Here is a 22,646-nt window from a genome sequence, read left to right as displayed (position 1 = left end):
CCCCGTCCCAGCAGGAGGCCTTTTGCCTTCTGGTAGGCCTTCATTGTAAATAAGAATTTGTTCTTAACTGACATGCCTAGTTAAATAAAGGTTAAATAAAAAATATATATATACTGTACTGGAGTGTGAGGCCAGTCACGGCCTACCTACATGAAATTATCTTCATTAGTCCTGTTCCTCTAGGAAAAAAATGCACCACCAACTAACCCAACACCTATAGACCACTATTTCATTAAAAAATATATATCACCACCTCATTCCACTACTTTGACCCTAACTAATCCAACAAGGTCTGGGAGGCCAACGGTCTGGGAGGACGGGATTCTTTTGTTCAACATATCTTGTAACTCTTCTGCAGTAAAACCCAAGTACTTCTCTGCAGCTCTCTGTATTGTTCTAGGCCTAGTACTCACCCTTGACCCTTCACTCCTCTACTCTCTTCACTGCCTCAGCATACGACACCTTCTGTTCTACTCTTCCTTTGTCCCATGCCCTCCTGCACACTTCTCACATCTCGGAATCTCCCTACTACACACTGCTGCAACATGACCATAAGCTTGGCATCTGAAACACCTTAGTGGGTTCTGCACAAAAAGTCTCACTGGATAACTGACATATCCTAACATGACTTTATCAGTTAAAAACTCTGCTTCATATACTCAACAGGACAGACAATGTCTTCTCAGTTTCACCATGCTCGCCACCAGGTCTGCGTCGCACCAAACAACGGGCGTCACAGACAAAGAGAACTTTCAATTTCAGTTGCTCCACCTCAACACTTAATGCCACCCTAGTAATCACTCCTTTCAAAGGCGCTCTGCTCCTGAGATCAAAGCAAATCACAGATCTTGTCCCTAGTCGCGTGGCGGGATGCACCAGGTCCCTCTGGACGGAAGGAATATAGAAAGTCCACTTCAAGCTAACCCGATTTAACAGTACCCAGCTTAATTTTTGAATTAGCCAAAAAGCAGGGAACACGTTTTTCAAAGGATTTCACTCCCACTGGGCTCAAATCATCCTTTGCATGACAATCGGTGTGAGGTTCGAACTCGGAGGTCTTCACCACACCTGCTACCACAGGTAATTCATCCTCACTCGTCAGGTTCAATTTCTGATCCATCAGAGACAGCAGAATATGGTTTGTACTTGCCACCATTCTTCCTCAGCACACATCTTCCCACTACACTCTGCCCTTCTTGCTAGCTGTCCATAACCACGTCCATCTGTTGATCATGATCTTGGTGCGCCTTTATCCGTTGTATTGCTCGCAGAGCACGCACTGATGGCGATTCTCCAAAACCCAACTTCTGTTCCTTAGCCCAATTTACAATCTGGCTATCTCCGGCCTCTCCGTGTTTCCAGCTCTTCAAGGTCTTTACAACCCTCCTACATCAACAAGTGACTCAAAATCGCTCAAGCGCATTATCTCGTCAGCAACACTAAAAAAGTACTTCTGGGTGACACATGCAATCAACAAGCGTGCAAATTTACCCAGTAAACCACCCAAAGACAACATTGGCAACGCAGTGGGTGGGCCAGCAGTGCAGCTAGCCAGCTAGCTCAGACCATAACTAGCTGATTTGACATGCCCACTGAATTTTCTAAACAAACTTATCAGAATGTGGGGCGGCAGGGTAGCCTAGTGGTTAGAGCGTTGGACTAGTAACCGGAAAGTTGCGAGTTCAAACCCCTGAGCTGACAAGGTACAAATCTGTCGTTCTGCTCCTGAACAGGCAGTTAACCCACTGTTCCCAGGCCGTCATTGAAAATAAGAATTTGTTCTTAACTGACTTGCCTGGTTAAATAAAGGTAAAAAAAAATAAAATGTGGGTTTAAATCAATGCATTTCTTGCATGCCTTATTATTGGCAATTTGACAATAATATTTATTGCCAACCTGAGTGTTCTTGGGTGACCTATATGACAAAAGTGATGTCTTGTCTGCCTCTGTTTACAGGAAACAGTTTCCGCCATGAGTGTTTTTCCACTGACCATACTTGGACCTTCTGGTTGGATCCTAGTCAATGTTCAAAACTACCAGAAGTGCTTAACTGTTTCACTACCACCTGTCTTGGTCAAAGTCTACTGTGCTGCATACCTTTTTCTGGCCTATGATGCTTGTACTCATCTAACAAAATGACTTTTAGACATTTTTCCCAATAGAAACATGTAATCCAAATCTAGTGTCTGATCATTCTGTTTCATTTTTTTTGGCCCGACATGCAATATTATGAGGTGAAGCATTTTGAACATTATCTACAGTACCAGTCAAAAGTTTTGACACACTTACTCATTCCAGGGTTTTTCTTTATTTTTTTTACTATTTTCTACATTGCAGAATAATACTGAAGACATCACAACTATGAAATAACATATGGAATCATGTAGTAACCAAAAAAGTGTTCAACAAATCAAAATATATTTTATATTTGAGATTCTTCAAAGTAGCCACCCTTTGCCTTGACGACAGCTTTGCACACTCGTGGCATTCTCTCAACCAGCTTCATGAGGTAGTCAACTGGAATGCATTTCAATTAACAGGTGTGCCTTGTTAAAAGTTCATTTGTGGAATTTCTTTCCTTAATGCGTTTGAGCCAATCAGTTGTGCCGTGACAAGGTAGTGGTGATATACAGAAGACAGTCCTATTTGGTAAAATACCAAGTCCATATTATGGCAAGAACAGCTTAAATAAGCAAAGAGAAATGACAGTCCATCATTACTTTAAGACACAAAGTTCAGTCAAACCGTAAAATTTCGTTAACGTTTCTTCAAGTGCAGTCGCAAAAACCAGCAAGCGCTATGATGAAACTGGCTCTCATGAGGACTGCCACAGGAAAGGAAGACACCTTTGCTGCAGAGGATAAATTCATTAGAGTTACCAGCCTCAGAAATTGCAGGCCAAATAAATGCTTCACAGAGTTCAAGTAACAGACACATCTCAACATCAAGTGTTCAGAGGAGACTGCACGAATCAGGCCTTCATGGTCGAATTTCTGCAAAGAAACCACTGCTAAAGGACACCAATAATAAGAAGAGACTTGCTTGGGCCAAGAAACATGACTATGGACATAAGACTGGATGGAAATCTGTCCTTTGGTCTGATGACTCCAAATTTGGTTCCAACCGCAATGTCTTTGTGAGACACAGAGCAGGTGAACAAATGATCTCCGCATGTGAAGTTCCTACCGTGAAGCATGGAGGAGGAGGTGTGATGGTGTGGGGGTGCTTTGCTGGTGACACTGTCAGTGATTTATTTAGAATTCAAGGCACTTTTAACCAGCATGGCTACCACAGCATTCTGCAGCGATACGCCATCCCATCTGGTTTGCGCTTAGTGGGACTATCATTTGTTTTTCAACAGGACAATGACCCAAAACACACCTCCAGGCTGTGTAAGGGTTATTTGACGAAGAAGGAGAGGGATGGAGTGCTGCATGAGATGATGTGGCTGCCACAATCACCCGATCTCAACCCAATTGAGATGGTTTGGGATGAGTTGGACCGCAGAGTGACGGAAAAGCAGCCAACAAGTGCCCAGCATATGTGGGAACTCATTCAAGACTGTTGAAAAAGCATTCCAGGTGAAGCTGGTTGAGAGAATACCAAGAGTGTGCAAAGGTGTCATCAAGGCAAAGGGTGGCTTTGATGAATCTCAGTTTGAAATGTATATATTTGTTTATAACACTTTTTGGTTACTACATGATTCCATATGTGTTATTTTATAGTTTTGATATCTTCACTATTATTCTACAATGTAGAAAATAGTTAAAATAAAGAAAAACCCTTGAATGAGTAGGCGTGTCCAAACCTGGTACTGTACATCAAACCATGATATAATAGGTCATTTTCACATGTGCTGACCCAAGTGTTTTGGTGCTTTTCCATTGAGACTCATTCCCACATCATTGGGTTGCGATTCACCAATTTATGTTAAGCTCTGGCTGGGCCACTTTATGTTAAGCTCTATTGTTCAGGAGTTTGACACTACAGACTTGTGGCTTTACAATGGCTTTGCCATTGTAAATGCAAGCTGAAAAGTACCCAGGGCTGTGCTTTGGCTCCCAGTAAGCAGATACGCTGGAGCCACAGTCCAGTGAGACAAATGTGCCGGGCGGCCTGCTTAGATGAGAACAAAAGTCTGTGTTTTGGGTAAAACACTGGACTAAATCGTCAGTGGAAATGAGCCATTTGAGAAAGAAAAAGGTCTTGATGATTAATATAAAATTGGATTAGCTTTTCACTCAAACACATTCATTGCAAGTATAGAAAATCTAGTTATTTGAGACAGAAAACCAATGACCCGTTCTAAATATTTGTGATATCTGCATTTATGTGCATTTGTCATAGGGAAATATCCAGCTGCTGTGCTGGGACCCGGAAGTTTAGAATGAGGTCAGTGAGACAGAGGAAACACAATTCTACGGCTAAAATGGCGCAGGAGCAACAGCAGGAAACAACACAGGGAGAGATGGAGGGTGAGTGAAACAACATCAGAACGAAAGATGACCGAAATCTAACCGGCTTCGGCTATCAACGCATTGTTATTTATGCAAGTGTAATGTGATTGTTAGGCAATCTAGTGATAGCAGTTGATGGACAAGTTGCCTGCATGAATATGAGAGGGCAATAGGGGAGGCCAAAGCATTAAAATCACACACAAAGAAACGCATTTTCGACCTGTAGTTTTTGGAGGATGAAGGTGATACCACATTATGTCACATATAATGCTTAATGGTATCTAATTCACAGTATATTTTTGCCGGATTTCAATTGGTTGTCAAATGTTTATTGACACCATAACTAAAATAGGATAATTGGCTAGTTAGCAAGCTTAGCTAGCTTGCTAACCAATACATTCAACCTAGTTGTACCTAAAAATATGGTCTGATGTTGATAACATGGTTGCACTTTCACCCCAAGTGAACCAGATTTAATACTGTTGATTACCAATGGTAGACGGATATGTGATGACAGAATTAGCTAAAACCCCATGCACGTTGTCATCAATTTCATGTTGTGGTATAAAGTACGTAACCAACAATTGTTATTAAAAAGTGTGATTTTGCAAATATGCCTCTCATCACTGTGTTGACACAGCTACTCCAATAACCATTATGTAATATTGCTAGTTCCCACGTTAAATTCAGAATTGGGGGTAACTTTTTTTACAGCACCATTGCACTTCACTCTCTGTGAATGAACTGTCATGTTACTTGTAAACGTCATGTAAACATCTATGTTGTTGTTTTCTTCCCTCCAGCTGGAGGAGTAAACTGTCTTGCTTATGATGAGGCCATTATGGCACAGCAGGACAGAATTCAGCAGGAGGTGAGAGATTTTACACTTGAATAGGCGTTGATAATATGTAGGCTAAGGTTTTGAATTAGACTGACATAAGTCAGCTGTGGAGAAGGTTGAACTGCACTAGAAATGCATACCTTTGCATCACATGATTTCAATCACCCAGTGTTCTTGTTTTATATTGGTTTCTGTAAGTCTATGAGTATGAAACGTCCGTGCGTTAACGTGTGTGTGTGTGTGTGTGTGTGTGTGTGTGTGTGTGTGTGTGTGTGTGTGTATGTGTCTCTCTAGATCGCAACAAGCATCCTTTTAGTGTCAGACAGACAGGAGCTGTCAGTTTTGCAGAGAGAGTATGCTGCGGAAGACACCATTTATCAGCTCAAGATCAAGGTCAGTAAAAGCACACAATTTTTCAATTACAGGATTTGAATCCGCATCACTTCATACTGGTTTAAGGCGAAAGGGTTCCTTACGAACACAAAATCAATCAAGGTTAGAAATGGTGACATAATGATTGTATTTACTCTCTTTCTGTCCCTTTTTCCCCCCTTAGGATTTACACAAAAAATACTCATATATTCGTAAGACGCGACCAGACGGGAACTGTTTCTACAGAGCTTTTGGCTTTTCACATCTCGAATCACTGCTCGAAGACAGCAAAGAGCTGCAGAGGTAACATAACACTTCCATGGTACATTTAGCTCATTGGTGGTCGGTAACGCAGACTATGTAATACGAAAGATGGATGCAATATGATTAGTGTTGCTGCATTAATTAATAGGCACTGAATACCGACGCAATGTTTTATGTCTCTATAGGTTCAAAGCAGTGGCAGCAAAGAGCAAACTGGACCTGGTAAACCAGGGTTTCACTGAGTTCACCATTGAAGACTTCCACAATACTGTGAGTTGCTTCCCTCTTATTGTACACCACATGAACAACAGTGACAGCTCACACGCATGACATACACTGAGCGTACAAAACATGATTAACACCTGGACTTTCCATGACATAGACTGACCCAGTGAAAGCTACGATCCCTTATTGATGTCACTTGTTAAATCCACTTCAGTCAGTGTAGATGAAGGGGAGGAGACTGGTTAAAGAAAGATTTTAAAGCCTTGAGACAATTGAGACATGTGCTATTGAGGGTGAATGGGCAAGACAAAATATTTAAGTGCCTTTGAACAGGGTATGGTAGTAGATGCCAGGCACACTGGTTTGTGTGAAGAACTGCAAAGCTGTTGGGTTTTTGTGTGTATCAATAATAATCCACCCAAAGGGCATCCAGCCAACTTGACAAAACTGTGGGAAGCATTTGAGTCAACATGGGCTAGCATCCCAGTGGAACGCTTTCAACACCTCGTAGAGTCCATGCCCCAAGGAATTGAGGCTGGTCTGAGGGCAACCTTGTCTCATAGATTAGACGTAACATAGTAAATTAAATCCGGGATACTCAATTAGTATGATATGTTACGTTTGGTATGGTTACATAATAAAAGTAGGGTGGTTGGTCAGAGTGGATGGGTGGGCACATAACGCGTAAGTCTAGCATCCCAAAGGTTGCATGTTTGAATCTCATCGCGGACAATTTTAGCAACTCTGGAACTACTACTTGCTGTTTTTAGCTACTTTGCAACTACTTAGCATGTTAGCTACCCCTAACCTTAACCCTTTTAGCTAACACTAACAAATTGGAATTTGTGTCATACATTTTGCAAATTTGTAACATATTGTACGAATTGCAATTCGGATCATATGGTACGAATTCCAATTTGTAACATATCATACAAAATGGATGATGGATATCCATAAATTACATTCCATACGAAACATAACAAACATACTAAATACAGTGTCACGGATTTGCGTACAGAATAGTACGAAATGCTCTTAGACCAGGATGAGGGGGGGGGGGTGCGCAACTCAATATTTGGAAGATGTTTTGTACACTTTTTGTATACAGTGCATTCGTAAAGTATTCAGACCCCATAACCTTTCCACATTTCTTTACATTACAGCCTTATTCTAAAATGGATGAAATAGTTTTCCCCCCTCATCAATCTACACACAATACCATATAATACACAGCCCATCTGTAAATAGCACAACTACTTCATCCCCATATTGTTATTTATTTACATTTTTTGCACCCCAGTATCTCTACTTGCACATCATCATCTGCACATCTATCACTCCAGTGTTAATGCTAAATTGTAATTATTTTGCCTCTATGGCCTATTTATTGCCTTACCTCCCTAATCTTACTACATTTGCACACAATGTACATAGACCTTTTCTATTGTTATTGACTGCACGTTTGTTTGTGTAACTCTGTGTTGTTTTTGTCGCACTGCTTTGCTTTATCTTGGCCAGGTCGCAGTTGTAAATGAGAACTTGTTCTCGACTGGCCTTCCTGGTTAAATAAAGGTTAAATAAATAAATAAATAAAGCAGAACAGGTTTTTAGAAATGTTCACATAAGTATTCAGAACCTTTACTCAGTACTTTGTTGAAGCACCTTTGGCAGCGATTACAGCCTTGAATCTTATTGGGTATGACGCAACAAGCTTGTCACACCTGTATTTGGGGAGTTTGTCCCATTCTTCTCTGCAAATTCACTGAAGCTCTGTCAGGTTGGATTGAGAGCGTCAATGCACAGATATTTTTGAGTCTCTCCAGAGATGTTTGATTGGGTTCAAGTCTGGGCTCTGGCTGGGCCACTCAAAGACATTCAGAGACTTGTCCCGAAGCCACTCCTGCATTGTCTTGGTTGTGTGCTTAGGGTTACTGTCCTGTTGGAAGGTGAACCTTCACCCCAGTCTGAGCTCCTAAGCACTCTGGAGCAGTTTTTCATCAAGAATCTCTCTCTACTTTGCTCCGTTCATCTTTCGCTCGATCCTGACTAGTCTCCCAGTCCTTGCCGCTGAAAAACATCCCCACAGCATGATGCTGACACCGTGCTTCACCGTAGGGATGGTGCCAGGTTTTCTCCTGATGTGATGCTTAGCATTCAGGCCAAAGAGTTCAATCTTGGTTTGTAGTGGGAAAATTACATTTAATTTTAGACATACTATGCTGTTTTCACTCAGAGAATTGTCCATTGTTATATACTAGTGTTTTTTTTACTGGTGAAGGCTTGTCTTGTGACTTAGTGATAAGTCTTGGCGTACAGATAAGAGCCGGGTGTGACTGCAGTATGTGACATCCCGTTTGTATCTGTAGGAACTCATCTGTGTGGAAACTTGCTGGACGGAACAGACGAATAGTGTGAGCTGTGGTAATGTCAGCTATCTTAATCTGCATAGACAAGCGAAATGCCTTTTATACACTATGTTCCCCACCCCTGTTTGCTCACATCTGCTAACTGCCCCATATACACAGAGGTTGGACTTTTCAATAAAAGCTGAGACTCAACTCTGTTCGTTGGGCTCTTAACTCTGCACTGTTGAGTGTATTGTTAACGGCTCCATTTTTGCAACTCTTATAAAGTTGCTGTTTGAGGAATCTTCAGTCTCTCTCTTCCTTTTGGTTCGAAATTTCCACCACCGGTTTCATCAGACCAGAGAATCTTGTTTCTCGTGTTCTGCGAGTCCTTTAGATGCCTTTTTGGCAAACTCCAAGCGGGCTGTCATGGCTTGGTTTTTGCTCTGACATGTACTGTCAACTGTGGGACCTTATATAGTCAGGTGTGTGCTGTCGTGGAACTGCACCACCACGTCGTGGAAATGACCACCAGGGACACTCTCTAAGTCAATCTTAAATGAATCATCCTTTATTATCAATGCGCTGGAGAGGTTCCAACCAATTCAATGCACCATAGTACACATGTCAATCAGGAGCTCTGCTGGGAAAGTCCCAGAGGTTGTCTCTTCACAGACAAGTTATAGACAAGTTTATATTTGCATGATTTAGCATAATTAATTCATTAATGTTTTTGTTTCATTCGTGTGACCGACCCATACTGGTTCATAACATGTAACAGACCAATACGTCACAAGTATTATTCTCTCTAAGCTGAGACCTTGAAACTGAGATGTCTTTTGTTCTCAAAACAAAGGTCTGGGCATACTGCCAAATTGCAGCTACTGATAGTGAGGATTCTTTCAGTCAGTCACTTGCATGAACATAGAAAACATTTATTAGAAAAGCACATGAATAGAACACAGAAACGAGTTATTAGAAAAGCACAAACATTACAATTTTCAAGCACAGTGCCTTTCCAAATCATGTCCAATCATTTGAATTTACCACAGGTAAGACTCCAGGTTGTAGAAACATTGCAAGGATGATCAATGGAAACAGGATGCACCTAAGCTCAATTTCGATTCCTATAGCAAAGGGTCTGAATACTTATGTAAATAAGTAATTTCTGTTTTTTATTTTTAATACATTTGCAAAAATTTCTAAACTTTTTCTGCATTGTCGTTGTGGGTAGATTGATGAGGGGATAAAAAAAAAAAGAGTAAGAGTAAGGCTGTAATGTAACAAAATGTGGAAAAAAGGAAAGGGTCTGAATAATTTCCAAATGCACTGTACTGAACATGTTAACTTTTAAGTCAATTGACGTAAAAGCATCAGCAAACTGAACATTATTGTTTATTCTTCCCCTAGTTCATGGACCTGTTAGAGCTGTGTGAGAAGCAGCCAGGACTCAGTGAGCTGCTGGGCTCCTTCAGAGACCAGAGCGTGTCAGACTACATCGTGGTGTACCTGCGGTTGCTCACTTCAGGCTACCTGCAGAGGGAGCACGGTTTCTTCCAGCACTTCATCGAGGGGGGACGCTCTGTCAGGGAGTTCTGTCAGCAGGTGGGTTCCTTATGGAACATCAGAGAATAAGGGAGATCTACAGTGCCTTCAGAAAGTATTCATACCCCTTGACTTTTTCCACATTTTTGTTGTTAAAGCCAGAATTCAAAATTGATTAAATATACGCCAGTAGCCCATAAAGACAGTGTAAATACAGAAGTATCTCATTTATATACAGTACCAGTCAAAAGTTTGGACACCTACTCGTTCAAGGGTTTTCTTTATTTGTAATATTTTCTACATTGTAGAATAATAGTGAAGACGTCAAAACTATGAAATAACCAAAAAAGTGTTAAACAAATCAAAATATATTTGAGATTCTTCAAAGTAGCCACCCTTTGCCTTGATTACAGCTTTGCACACGCTTAGCATTCTCTCAACCAGCTTCACCTGGAATGCTTTTTCAACAGTCTTGAAGGATTTCCCACATATGCTGGGCACTTGTTGGCTGCTTTTCCTTCACTCTGCGGTCCAACTCATCCCAAACCATCTCAATTGGGTTGAGGTCGGGTGATTTGTGTTTAATTGATGAGCACTCCATCACTCTCCTTGCTTAAATAACCCTTACACAGCATGGAGGTGTGTTTTGGGTCATTGCCCTGTTGAAAAACAAATGATAATCCCACTAAGCGCAAACCAAATGGGATGGCGTATGCTGTGGTAGCCATGCTGGCTATGTGTGCCTTAAATTCTAAATAAATCACACAGTGTCACCAGCAAAGCACCATCACACCACCTCCTCCATGCTTCACGGTGGGAACCACACATGCGGAGATCATTTGTTCACCTACTCTGCATCTCACAAAGACATGGCGGTTGATCTCCAATTTGGAGTTATCAGACCAAACAACAGGTTTCCACCGGTCTTATGTCCATTGCTTGTGTTTCTTGGCCCATGCAAGTCTCTTCTTCTTTTTGGTGTCCTTTAGTAGTGGTTTCTTTGTAGCAAATCAACCATGAAGGCCTGATTCACGCAGTAACTCTAATGAACGTATTCTCTGCAGCAGAAGTAACTCTGGGTCTTCCTTTCCTGTGGCGGTCCTCATGAGAGACAGTTTCATCATAGTGCTTGATTGTTTTTGCGACTGCACTTGAAACTTTCAACGTTTTTGAAATTTTCCTGATTGACTGACCTTCATGTTTTTTAAGTAATGATCGACTGTCATTTCTCTTTGCTTATTTTAACTGTTCTACAGTTGATGTCGGAAGTTTACATACACTTAGGTTGGAGTCATTAAAACTCGTTTTTCAACCACTCCCCACATTTCTTGTTAACAAACTATAGTTTTTGCAAGTCAGTTAGGACATCAAGTAATTTTTCCAGCAATCGTTTACAGACAGGCTATTTCACTTATAATTTACCGTATCACAATTCCAGTGGGTCAGAAGTTTACATGCACTAAGTTGACTGTGCCTTTAAACAGCTTGGAAAATTTCAGAAAATGATTTCATGGCTTTAGAAGCTTCTGATAGGCTAATTTTTACCTTTATTTAACCAGGTAGGCTAGTTGAGAACAAGTTCTCATTTGCAACTGTGACCTGGCCAAGATAAAGCATAGCATAGTGAACAGACAACACAGAGTTACACATGGAGTAAGCAATTAACAAGTCAATAACACAGTAGAAAAAAAAAAGAGTCTATATACATTGTGTGCAAAAGGCATGAGGAGGTAGGCGAATAATTACAATTTTGCAGATTAACACTGGAGTGATAAATGATCAGATGGTCATGTACAGGTAGAGATATTGGTGTGCAAAAGAGCAGAAAAGTAAATAAATATAAACAGTATGGGGATGAGGTAGGTAAAATTGGGTGGGCTATTTACCGTTAGACTATGCACAGCTGCAGCGATCGGTTAGCTGTTCAGATAGCACATGTTTGAAGTTGGTGAGGGAGATAAAAGTCTCCAACTTCAGCGATTTTTGCAATTCGTTCCAGTCACAGGCAGCAGAGAACTGGAACGAAAGGCGGCCAAATGAGGTGTTGGCTTTAGGGATGATCAGTGAGATACACCTGCTGGAGCGTGTGCTACGGGTGGGTGACATAATTTGAGTCAATTGGAGGTGAACCTTTGGATGTATTTCAAGGCCTACCTTCAAACTCAGTGCCTCTTTGCTTGAAATCATGGGAAAATCAAAAGAAATCAGCCAAGATCTCAGAAAAACAATTGTAGTCTGGTTCATCCTTGGGAGCAATTTTCAAACGCCTGAAGGTACCACGTTCATCTGTACAAACAATAGTATGCAAGTATCAACATGCAGCCGCCATGCCGCTCAGGAAGGAGACGCGTTCTGTCTCCTAGAGATGAATGTACTTTGCAAAAAGTGCAAATCAATCCCAGAACAGCAGCAAAGGACCTTGTGACTTAGGGACCTTACAATTATCTGTATGTGTTGGGTACAGAGATGAGGTAGTTATTCAAAAATCATGTTAAACACTATTGCACACTTTTGGGACTTAAGAACATTTTTACTCCTGAACGTATTTAGGCTTGCCATAACAAAGGGGTTGAATACTTATCGACTCAAGACATTTCAGCTTTTCATATTTTATTAATTAGCAAACAGTTCTAAAGACATATCCATTTTAAATGCAGGCTGTAACACAACAAAAGGTTGAGGGGTGTGAATACTTTCTGATGGCACTGTATTGCTGAGGATGTTAAAGGCAATGAGTTAGCGCTCAAGTTGCCTGGAAACCCGACGTTGAATTGCATTCAATTCTACGTCGGGCAGAAATGAGCATTTGAGTCAGGAAAGTTTTCTCTCGGCATCTACAAGCCAGAATGTTGAGTAAAATGATATTTTCACATACTTTACCAGTTGTCCGTGCGGTTGGTCCTTTTGGCTGTAGGAGTGTGAGACTATATCCACAGGAAAATATAATTGCATAAACTTTTCAAAGCGCTGGTAGTGTGTTCAGATTTCTATCACCGGAAGCAATTATACTTTTCTGTGGATATATTGTCTCATTCCTACTGCCAAAAGGATCAACTTGTACTTTTTCTTGCATATGTACATTCCGGTATCATCTAGAGTTGCGTAACAAGTCCCCAAACTCAAACACTTTGTTTGTTCTCTGTGTGTTTACTATCAGGAGGTGGAGCCCATGTCTAAAGAAAGTGACCATATCCACATCATCGCCTTGGCCCAGGCCCTGAACGTGTCCATCCTAGTGGAGTATATGGACCGGGGTGAGGGGGGCACCGTCAACCACCACGTCTTTCCTGAAGGCAGCGAGCCTCGTGTCTTTCTCCTCTATAGACCCGGCCACTACGACATCTTGTACAAATAACTACCTGCTGTTTAGAAAATCCCCCCCCCCCCCAATGTCCCAATGCTGTAGTGGCAGTGGCGAAATACTTCACCTGCCACACTGATGCATACATGTGTGTTTGAAGACTACACTGTTTTTTTTCTTCTCAAATACCAATCACATTATACAGCCCCCTTCTCCCTCCTCGTCACTCAATATATTCCCTTCATCACAGAACAGTGAATTAATAAAACAAATATTTACCAAAAAAATAGCAGTGGCTCCAGATGTTTAGAGTTGTACAGTTTTTATTTTGTGGTTGTAAATGTTACCAACTTGCTTTTTTTTGTTGGATTATTTTTCTTTGTTACACTGCGTTTTATTAAAGGTATTTACATCTTATTTGATTTGTATGTAAATGTCTCGTTTGTGCCGTTCTTCTGGTATGGTAACCCATGAAATGCTTCTACTGTCATTCCGCATACTTGTTGCCATGGTCGACGCATGCTCAGTTGCCCTCCACTGCGCACACAGCAGGTAGCTTGCTGTTCAGCAGTGCGTGAGGGAGGATTTCTAGGAGAGATACGAATCATGGCGCTGATTTTAAACATCCTGTCGCCAAGGAGGTTAGGGAAGTTAATTGCAAACACACGTGTAAGGCACCACTCCAGTCTGACAAGTATGTCTCAATTTATTGGTGTCTTGTAAAATGAGTTGATGCAAACTAACTAACGCATGGCTTTTTAATGCTAGCTAACAGTTGACCTCTATGGTGGCTGCAAGCTAGCTAGCTATCTTACTTGCTATATACAGCTAGACAGTGGCTTGCTCTCTATTGATTCATTGATTTTGGGTGGAATGTGCGTTGGACTAGTAACTGAAAGGTTGCCGGGTCGAATCTCCGAGCTGACAATGTAAAAATATGTCGTTCTGCCCCTGAACAAGGAAGTTAACCCACTGCTCCCGGGTAATTTAGGCCGTTATTGTAAAAAAGAAAAAAAATGTTATTAACTTACTGGCCTAGTTAAACACAGGTTAAATTCAAAGGCCTTTATTTGTGTATGCAAATACCCCCGTTCATTGATGAAATGTAATTTGAGCACAGGTTGGTCAAGTTAACTTGTTTGTGCTAATCTCCACAGCTAAGTTTTAGTTAGCTACCATAGCTAGATACTCATTGTTAGTATCGAGCTAACGTTAGCAATATTTTAGGCGCTCTCATTTGTTCTATGGAATGTTATTTTAAGGAAACTCGAACTGACAAAAATATAATACCGCTAGTATGTCTTTTCTCTTCCTGACATTCACCCTCGTTTGTCCCTACTTCTGTAGCTGAACTTATCAACAACATGGACAAGAAAGCAACATGGGACCGGTTCTACACAGAAAACAGCAAGGCAACCAACTTCAAGAATTTTGAGTGGTTCTTTGGTTTCGACGCAATCCGGGACTTCATCTTGCCTATGCTGCATTCACAGCACAACTCTGATGTCCTACATGTTCTGGACATGGGTTGTGGTACCTCTGCCCTGGGACCCTGCATATACAGATACTCTCCCTGGCCAGTGCAGGTGACCTGCGCTGACATCTCTGCTATTGCTGTGCGCCTTATGCAGGAACACACAGAAACCAAAGCCCTGCAACCTCAGAACACTTCCTCTAAGCTGGACTTCTTAGAACTGGACTGCACTCATCTCCACAAACACTTTGGTTCTGAGAGCCTAGACCTCATTCTAGATAAGGGCACCATAGATGCCTTGCTAAGGTCGAGGGAAGGTGGGGCCAAGGCCAGTCAAGTGCTTAAGCAGTGCCTAAAGGTGTTGAGGGACTCTGGGTCTCTCCTTCAGTTCTCAGATGAGGACCCTGATGCCAGAATGTTGTGGCTGGAGAAAGAGGGCCAGGAGCCGGGGATGATGGTTGCCGATGTGGGGGTGCAGGAGGTGGGAGAGTTAAGGGGAGTAACTTATTACTGCTACCAAGTTACAGCTCATCCTGTAGCACAGTAGATAGTTGTTTGTGTATGTCTGCATAGTCAGGGAGTGAACATCTTTGATGTGACTGTAATAAATAATTCATTTCTTGATACAACTGACCAACTTTTATCTAGACAAAAGATGTACACACATTTCTTTCTTTGTCTACACGATATGAACAGAGGTCTTGTGAAGAGCTGTCTAACTATACTATAGAACAATTACTGTAGACTTGACATTTTATTCAGAAGGACAGTTCACAGTGCAAGTTTACATTTCCAAGGCCTATATGTAGATAAGGAAAGCAATTAACATTTGTCAAAGGTAAAATGTTCACATATGTTACATGGTCAGTACTGGAATTTTTTTCTAATTCATGGTTTAACCCTTTTCTTATACATTAATGAGTTATCCCTTTTTATAATTATTTATAAATTCATTAAAACATTTATCACAGGTTAAAAATAAGCAATAGTTGTGTGAAAATCTCATAAGAAAAGAAAATGAAGGACCTGGTCCGTTAGTTTATGTTTTTAAAAATGCTGTAGAAGTTGGCTGCATCTGCAGTCGCATCCAGTTTAGCGCCCTGACAGAACTTAGGAGGGAAGAACTGCTGGGGGTCATCGATCCCAACAACAATGTTGAAGAAGCTGTAAGTGAAAAGAAATAAACAGAATTATCACATAGCATAATGGATATCTTATCTGTAGATTTAACGAAAGTCAAATCCATGCGTCGGGATAATTATGAAAGTACTGATCATTAATAATTCATTCAACTTTTAAATAGAAATTATGGATTTTGATGATTCCAGAAGTGTCAAACTAGCTACTGAAGACATTCTTTTGAATGTTTTGGAGCACAAAAATGGACTGAGGAACTTCCTCAGAATGAGGATATGTAACAAACACTACATAGGCCTACAAGACTATATATTGATGTCAAATATTACTATTATAGCATTGTCAGTAGAGCAAAAACTCAGCCATTTAAAAATAAAACCAGTCATATTTTACACACTGCCCAATAATATACACACTTACGTTGTAAGCACCCAGCCAGTCTTGTCCGTGTAGTACGTAGTGCTGACAGGTATGCAGCCAAACTCAGTGAAGGTGCTCAACCACTTGTCTTTACCTGAAGATTACATTGATCAATCAGATAAACAAAATCAGGGAGCAGAAATTTGATTTGAGAACACAAAAATCACAAAACTTAATTGCCATAAAAATAAAAAAAAAAGGTTGCTAGGAATGATTCTCTCCCTGACCGAGTCTGTAATACCTACATGTTTCAAGCAGACCACCATAGTGCCTGGGCCCTAGAACACCAAGGTAACCTGCCTAAATGTGGGCAAAGCTGTCAAGAGTGGCTACTTTGAATAATCTCAAATATATATTTTAATTTGTTTAACACTTTTTTGGTTACTACATGATTCCATGTGTTCTTTCATAGTTTTGATGTCTTCATATTATTCTACAATGTAGAAAATAGTAAAAATAAAGAAAAACCCTGGAATGAATAGGTGCGTCCAAGCTTTTGACTGGTACTGTACATATTACCTCGACTAACCCGTACTCCTGCACATTGACTCAGTACCGTTACCCTTTGTAAATAGCCTCTATTGTTATTTTATTGTGTTACTATTTTGCCTTTAGTTCATTTAGCAATTTTTTCTTACTTAAAAAAAACTAATTTCACAGTAAAGGTGTTGTATTTCACCTGTTGTATTTTGCACATGTGACAAATTACATTTGACTTTGGCGTTCCTCAGTAAGGGGAAGCTCCCAAATGAAAGGCAACATTTAAACCAACTGCATGCCATGCCCCTTACCACCAGTTGGGGTTGCACGTTCTCCATACCAGGTGTTGACCAGCAGACCCTGTCCTGGACCAGAGGAGCTCCCTAGGATCACCTGCCCCAGCAGAGCAGCATCTGCAGGGATCTCCATGGGGTGGAAGTCCTCCTTATTCAGCCTCTCCTTCTTACATGTACGGTTCTTGTGGTTAATCGTATACATGACGCCCTGGAAGACGTCGGGGAAAGATAAGCATCTGTTTCATGGCAGGCGTATTGTTTTTGTTGTTGTAGGAAACCATTATTTTTCTAACAATGTAGCTCTGTTTTTATATGAATAAATTGAATGTGCATGACTGAGTTGTGTACCAGTATGTTGTATTGAATACAGGGTTGTTGTTGTGAATAAGTGTTTGTTACCTCTCTGAAGAGCAGAAGGGCATCCAGGCCGAATGTCTTGTTCTCATAAGATCCCATCTCCTTGAAGCGGATACGTTCGCCTAACGCGTCATAGTCGTATTTTGCATATGCATTAACCTTCTCATTTGCCTGAAAGGACAGGAATGTGAGATATACAGCACATACTATTTGCATATATATATTTTCTAAACCAAATTTGTATTTTCTGTTTTTTTCTTCATATACTGTATATACAGTGCATTCATAAAATATTTAGACCTCTTGACTTTTTCCTAATTTTCTTAAGTTACAGCCTTAGTGGTGGAAAAAGTACCCAACTGTTATACTTGAGTAAAAGCAAGAATACCTTAATAGAAAATGACTCAAGTAAAAGTCACCCAGTGAAATTCTATTTGAGTAAAACTCAAAAAGCGTATAGTTTAGTTTACCTGAGTATCAAAAGTATAAATCATTTTAAATTCCTTATAGTAAGCAAACCAGATGGCACCATTTTCTTGTTTTTTTAGTTACGGAATGCCAACGGCACTCCAACATAATTTGTAAATGAAGCATGCGTGATCAGTGAGTCCGCCAGATCAGAGGCAGTAGGGATGACCAGGGATGTTTGGTTGATAAGTGTGTGAATTTGACAATTTTCCTGTCCTGCTAAGCATTCAAAATGTAACGAGTACTTTTGGAGCAAAAAGTACAATATTTTCTTAAGGAATGTAGTTTAGTAAAAGTAAACGTAGTCAAAAATATAAATAGTTAAGTAAAGTTACCCCCAAAAACAACTTAAGTACTTTACACCACTGCAGCCTTATTCTAAAATGGATGAAATAGTTTCCCCCCTCAATCTACACACAATAACCCATAATGACAAAGCAGAAACAGGTTTTTAGAATTTCTTGTAAAAAATTAATAAATATAACATTTACATAAGTATTCAGATCCTTTACTCAGTACTTTGTTGAAGCACCTTTGGCAGCGATTACAGCCTCGAGTCTTCTTGAGTATGACCCTACAAGCTTGGCGCACCTCTTTTGGCTCTTTCTGCAGGTCCTCAAGCTCCGTCAGGTTGGATGGGGAGCGTCGATGGCACATTTTCAGGTCTCTCCAGAGATGTACGGTCAGATTCAAGTCCGGGCTCTGGCTGGGCCGCTCAACGACATTCAGAGACTTGTCCCGAAACCACTCCTGCATTGTCTTGGCTGTGTGCTTAGGGTTGTTGTCCTGTTGGAAGGTGAACCTTCGCCCCAGTCTGTGGTCCTGAGCGCTCTGGAGCAGGTTTTCATCAAGGATCTCTGTACTTTACTCTGTTCATCTTTCCCTCGATCCTGACTAGTCTCCCAGTCCCTGCTGCTGAAAAACATCCCCACAGCATGATAATGCCACCCCCATGCTTCACCGTAGGGATGGTGCCAGGATTCCTCCCGACTTGAAGCTTGGCATTCAGGCCAAAGAGTTCAATCTTGGTTTCATCAGACCAGAGTTTGAAAGTCCTTTAGGTGCCTTTTGGCAAACTACAAGTGGGTTGTCATGTGCCTTTTACAGAGGAGCGGCTTCCTTCTGGCCATTTCCATTTAAGAATGATGGGGGCCACTGTGTTCCTGGGGACCTTAAATGCTGTAGAAACGTTTTGGTACCCTTCCCCAGATCTGTGCCTCGATACACTCCTGTATCGGAGCTCTACGGACAATTCCTTCGACCTCATGGCTTGGTTTTTGCTCTGACATGCATTGTCAATTGGGGGACCTTAAATAGACAGGTGTGTGCCTTTCCAAATCATGTCCAATCAATGGAATTTACCACAGGTGGACTCCAATCAAGTTGTAGAAACATCTCAAGGATGATCAATGGAAACAGGATGCACCTGAGCTCAATTTCGAGTCTCACCGCAGAGGGTCTGAATACTTATGTAAATAAGTTATTTCTGATTCTTATTTTTCATAAATAAGCAAAAAGGTCTAAAAAAAACCAACTGTTTTTGCTTTTTCATCGTGTGTAGATTGGGCGAGGGGGAAAAAACAATTGAATCCATTTCAGAATAAGGCTGTATCGTAACAAAACGTGTCAAAGGTAAGGGGTCTGAATACTTTCAGAATGCACTGTATATATCACACACTGAACAAAGATATAAGCGCAACATGCAACAATTTCAGTTCATATTAGGAAATAAGTCAATTGAAAAAAATGATTAGGCCCTAATCTATGTATGTCAGATGACTGGGAATACAGATCTGCATCTGTTGGTCACAGATACCTTTAAAAAAAAGGTAGAGGCGTGGATCATGAAAACCAGTCTGTATTTGGTGTGACCACCATTTGCCTCATGCAGCACAACACATCTCCTTTGCATAGAGTTGATCAGGCTGTTGATTGTGGCCTGTGGAATGTTATCCCATTCCTCTTCAATGGCTATGCGAAGTTGCTGGATATTGGCGGCAACTGGAATACGCTGTCCTACACGTCGATCCAGAGCATCCCAAACATGCTCAATGGGTGACATGTCTGGTGAGTTCAGATGTCTGGTGAGTACAGATATGTACAGATCCTTGCGACATGGTGCCGTGCATTATCATGCTGAAACATGAAGTGATGAATGGCACGGCAATGGGACTCATTGTCTTGGCTGTGTGCTTAGGGTGGTTGTCCTGTTGGAACGGTATCTCTGTGCATTGGAATTGCCATCAATAAAATACAATTTATGTTCATTGTCTGTAGCTTACGCATGCCCATACCATAGCCCCACCATGGGTGGGTCACAACGTTGACATCCCAAACCGCTTGCCCACACAACGCCAAACACGTGGTCTGCGGTTGTGAAGCCGATTGGACGTAAATTCTCTAAAACGACGTTGGTAGAGAAATTAACATAACATTCTCTGGTAACAGCTCTGCGGGACATTCCTGCAGTCAGCATGCCAATTGCATGCTCCCTCAACTTGACACACTTCTGACATTGTGCTCTGTGACAAAACTGCACATTTTAGAGTGGCCTTTTATTGTCCCCGGCACAAGGTGCACCTGTGTAATGATCATTCTGTTTAATCAGCATTAACCTGTCAGGTTGATGGATTATCTTGGGGCGGCAGGGTAGCCTAGAGCGGTGGACTAGCAACCGGATGGTTGCAAGTTCAAACCCGTGAGCTGACAAGGTACAAATCTGTCGTTCTGCCCCTGAACAGGCAGTTAACTCACTGTTCCTAGGCCGTCATTGAAATTAAGAATTTGTTCTTCACTGACTTGCTTAGTTAAATAAAAGGTAAAATAAAAAACATCTTAGCATAGAAGAAATGGTTACTAACAGGGATGTAAACAAATTTGTGCACAAAATCTGAGAGAAATAAGCTTTTTGTGCATACAGAACATTTCAGATCTTTTATTTAAGCTCATGAAACATGGGACCAACACTTTACATGTTGCGTTTATATTTTTGTTCAGTATATAAGGCAGGATAACAAGATTTTCTAAATATTTCTAGTATTTGTCAAAATGTTCCGTCTGATGTTATTGTAGTTTACAATTGGCTCATTAATCCCCCTCCTCTCCCCTGTAACTATTCCCCAGGTCGTTGCTGCAAATGAGAACGTGTCCTCAGTCAACTTACCTGGTAAAATAACAGATAAATAAAATAAATTGCTATGGGAACTCCCATATTCCCATCTACTATGGAGAAACAAACAGACTTACCACTGACAGGGCTCCAGTCAGAAGAGGGGGAGACCCTGAGCAAGGGAAATGTGTTTTATTGGTAACAAGTGAAACATTTATCCATTGTTTTGCTAAACGGCCAATTTAGCCGTAAAAGTGGACTACACATTATAAACATAGAAGAAAACATCCACCTTAATTGCCATCACATGACTTTTACAGCTCTGCTCTGCCTCCAGTACAATGCACAGGTGTTAAATCAGGACTATGCTGTACGCAGGAGCTAATCTTTGACTGGGGGTCAGGCATTCATAACACACTCTTAAGTTAACAACTCAATTTACAATACAATTTCTCTGTCTTTTACTTACTGCACGGATGAGGTGCCTGAGCCAGGCAGCCCACTGCAAGGCACATCAACAACACGAAGGTCCTCATGCTTCCAAATGTCACACACACACTCACGCCAACAAACAGACGGGACTGCTGTAGGAGTGCAAAGTCACTTCCTTATAAACAGTACGACACCGAGGCTCCAAATCCTAGATCGGCACAGGTGCCAGGTTTTCATTCTCACCAGAGACCCAGAAACCCCTGTCCTATGAGACTAAAGAATGTTTCCATGGGCCAGGCTAAGATAATGAACTGTGAAGGCTGTTATCTTATCTTGATAAGAGTCATATAATAATGCGTTACGTGACAGTACCTGAGCAATATAACTTCAGGATATAGCCGTCTGATCTGAATGAATATGTGGATATGTGGAGTGTGATAGGTCTAAAGATGGCATTTTGTATGGATTTTTTTTTGCTGTCATAGGTATTTTTCTATATTGTTTTAACTGTACTTGATCGGTACCTCAACCCCTCGCCCCCACTGTAAGTACTGTATTCTGTTTCCTGTGTATAGCCGTTCAGGGGAGAGGACAAGATTGTGCAAATAACCATTGTTGAAGGAGGAAGCTAGTAAAACATGTAATGGAATAAAACAGGTCACAAGCACTATTAGCACCATCTGTGACACCACGGTCATATGATCCAGGGGGGTGGGCAAGTCACCTGATGCAAAGAACTAGAGCGCCTGAACTTACGCCTAGTGAATATTGTGTAAGTCATTCCGAGTTGTATCCATTAGGGCACACAACTGTAAATGTTTTAAAACAAAATTAGTATTTCTTATTGGACAAATCTAAGTAGCCCCTCCCTGTTTGTCAGTTTTCTTCCATTTGGTGCCTAATGAATACATCCCTGGTTCACTCAGCGAGATGTGATCAAGTAACATTGAATTAACAAATCATTTGGCGCCTCATTTGTTTGTGGTGAGTGTCAGGTGCTATCCTGGCTAATCTAACCAGACCGATGGATGTTACTTCCTTGTTTGGTCGAATCAGTCGAGCAACAATCCATCCAGTGTTTGGTCTAGAGACAGGTGAACGGATACACAGTAGCAGGTTCATC

General features: G+C 41.1%; 3 protein-coding genes across 4 annotated transcripts; 2 read left to right on the top strand and 1 right to left on the bottom strand.

The window, feature by feature from the left end:
- Window positions 1–844: 844 nt before the first annotated feature.
- Window positions 845–13,767, top strand: LOC110531843 (ubiquitin thioesterase OTUB1). Of its 2 annotated transcripts, XM_021615292.3 has the most exons (8): window positions 845–1,080; window positions 4,348–4,475; window positions 5,261–5,328; window positions 5,593–5,691; window positions 5,855–5,973; window positions 6,120–6,204; window positions 9,915–10,109; window positions 13,207–13,767. In XM_021615292.3, exons 1-8 carry the CDS (start codon window positions 1,025–1,027, stop codon window positions 13,402–13,404), a joined length of 948 nt encoding a protein of 315 aa, XP_021470967.1. In that variant the 5' UTR covers window positions 845–1,024; the 3' UTR covers window positions 13,405–13,767. The 2 variants fall into 2 exon arrangements, with proteins under 2 accessions (XP_021470967.1, XP_090040069.1); XM_090183943.1 differs by lacking the exons at window positions 845–1,080; window positions 9,915–10,109 and having other exon boundaries at window positions 4,356–4,475.
- Window positions 13,768–13,777: 10 nt separating this feature from the next.
- cskmt (citrate synthase lysine methyltransferase) lies at window positions 13,778–16,860 on the top strand. The gene is made up of 2 exons (XM_021615293.3): window positions 13,778–14,044; window positions 14,698–16,860. Exons 1-2 carry the CDS (start codon window positions 13,870–13,872, stop codon window positions 15,369–15,371), a joined length of 849 nt encoding a protein of 282 aa, XP_021470968.2. The 5' UTR covers window positions 13,778–13,869; the 3' UTR covers window positions 15,372–16,860.
- epdl1 (ependymin-like 1) lies at window positions 15,566–21,798 on the bottom strand. The gene is made up of 6 exons (XM_021615294.3): window positions 21,561–21,798; window positions 21,229–21,263; window positions 17,557–17,685; window positions 17,173–17,365; window positions 16,382–16,475; window positions 15,566–15,988 (listed from the first exon to the last, which is right to left on the bottom strand). Exons 1-6 carry the CDS (start codon window positions 21,625–21,627, stop codon window positions 15,859–15,861), a joined length of 648 nt encoding a protein of 215 aa, XP_021470969.3. The 5' UTR covers window positions 21,628–21,798; the 3' UTR covers window positions 15,566–15,858.
- Window positions 21,799–22,646: the final 848 nt, after the last annotated feature.

The sequence above is a fragment of the Oncorhynchus mykiss genome, chromosome 9 (genome assembly GCF_057628025.1).
Source record: "Oncorhynchus mykiss isolate SJ-2025 chromosome 9, ASM5762802v1, whole genome shotgun sequence".
NCBI lineage: Eukaryota > Metazoa > Chordata > Actinopteri > Salmoniformes > Salmonidae > Oncorhynchus > Oncorhynchus mykiss.
The sequence above is the reverse complement of the archived record's forward strand: the minus strand, read 5'-3'. Positions and strand labels throughout refer to the sequence as shown.

What these genes read in the sequence shown, in the direction of transcription:
- cskmt (XM_021615293.3), top strand. Translation starts at nt 13,870, where the DNA reads ATGCTCAGTTGCCCTCCACTGCGCACACAGCAGGTAGCTTGCTGTTCA. An exon ending in GCACCACTCCAGTCTGACAA is followed by an intron (nt 14,045 to 14,697) that starts GTATGTCTCAAT and finishes CTACTTCTGTAG; the next exon opens with CTGAACTTATCAACAACATG.
- LOC110531843 (XM_021615292.3), top strand. Translation starts at nt 1,025, where the DNA reads ATGACAATCGGTGTGAGGTTCGAACTCGGAGGTCTTCACCACACCTGC. An exon ending in AACACAGGGAGAGATGGAGG is followed by an intron (nt 4,476 to 5,260) that starts GTGAGTGAAACA and finishes TCTTCCCTCCAG; the next exon opens with CTGGAGGAGTAAACTGTCTT. An exon ending in TTGAAGACTTCCACAATACT is followed by an intron (nt 6,205 to 9,914) that starts GTGAGTTGCTTC and finishes TTCTTCCCCTAG; the next exon opens with TTCATGGACCTGTTAGAGCT.
- epdl1 (XM_021615294.3), bottom strand. Translation starts at nt 21,627, where the DNA reads ATGAGGACCTTCGTGTTGTTGATGTGCCTTGCAGTGGGCTGCCTGGCT. An exon ending in TCAGGCACCTCATCCGTGCA is followed by an intron (nt 21,264 to 21,560) that starts GTAAGTAAAAGA and finishes TCCCTTGCTCAG; the next exon opens with GGTCTCCCCCTCTTCTGACT. An exon ending in CCCTTCTGCTCTTCAGAGAG is followed by an intron (nt 17,366 to 17,556) that starts GTAACAAACACT and finishes GACGTCTTCCAG; the next exon opens with GGCGTCATGTATACGATTAA.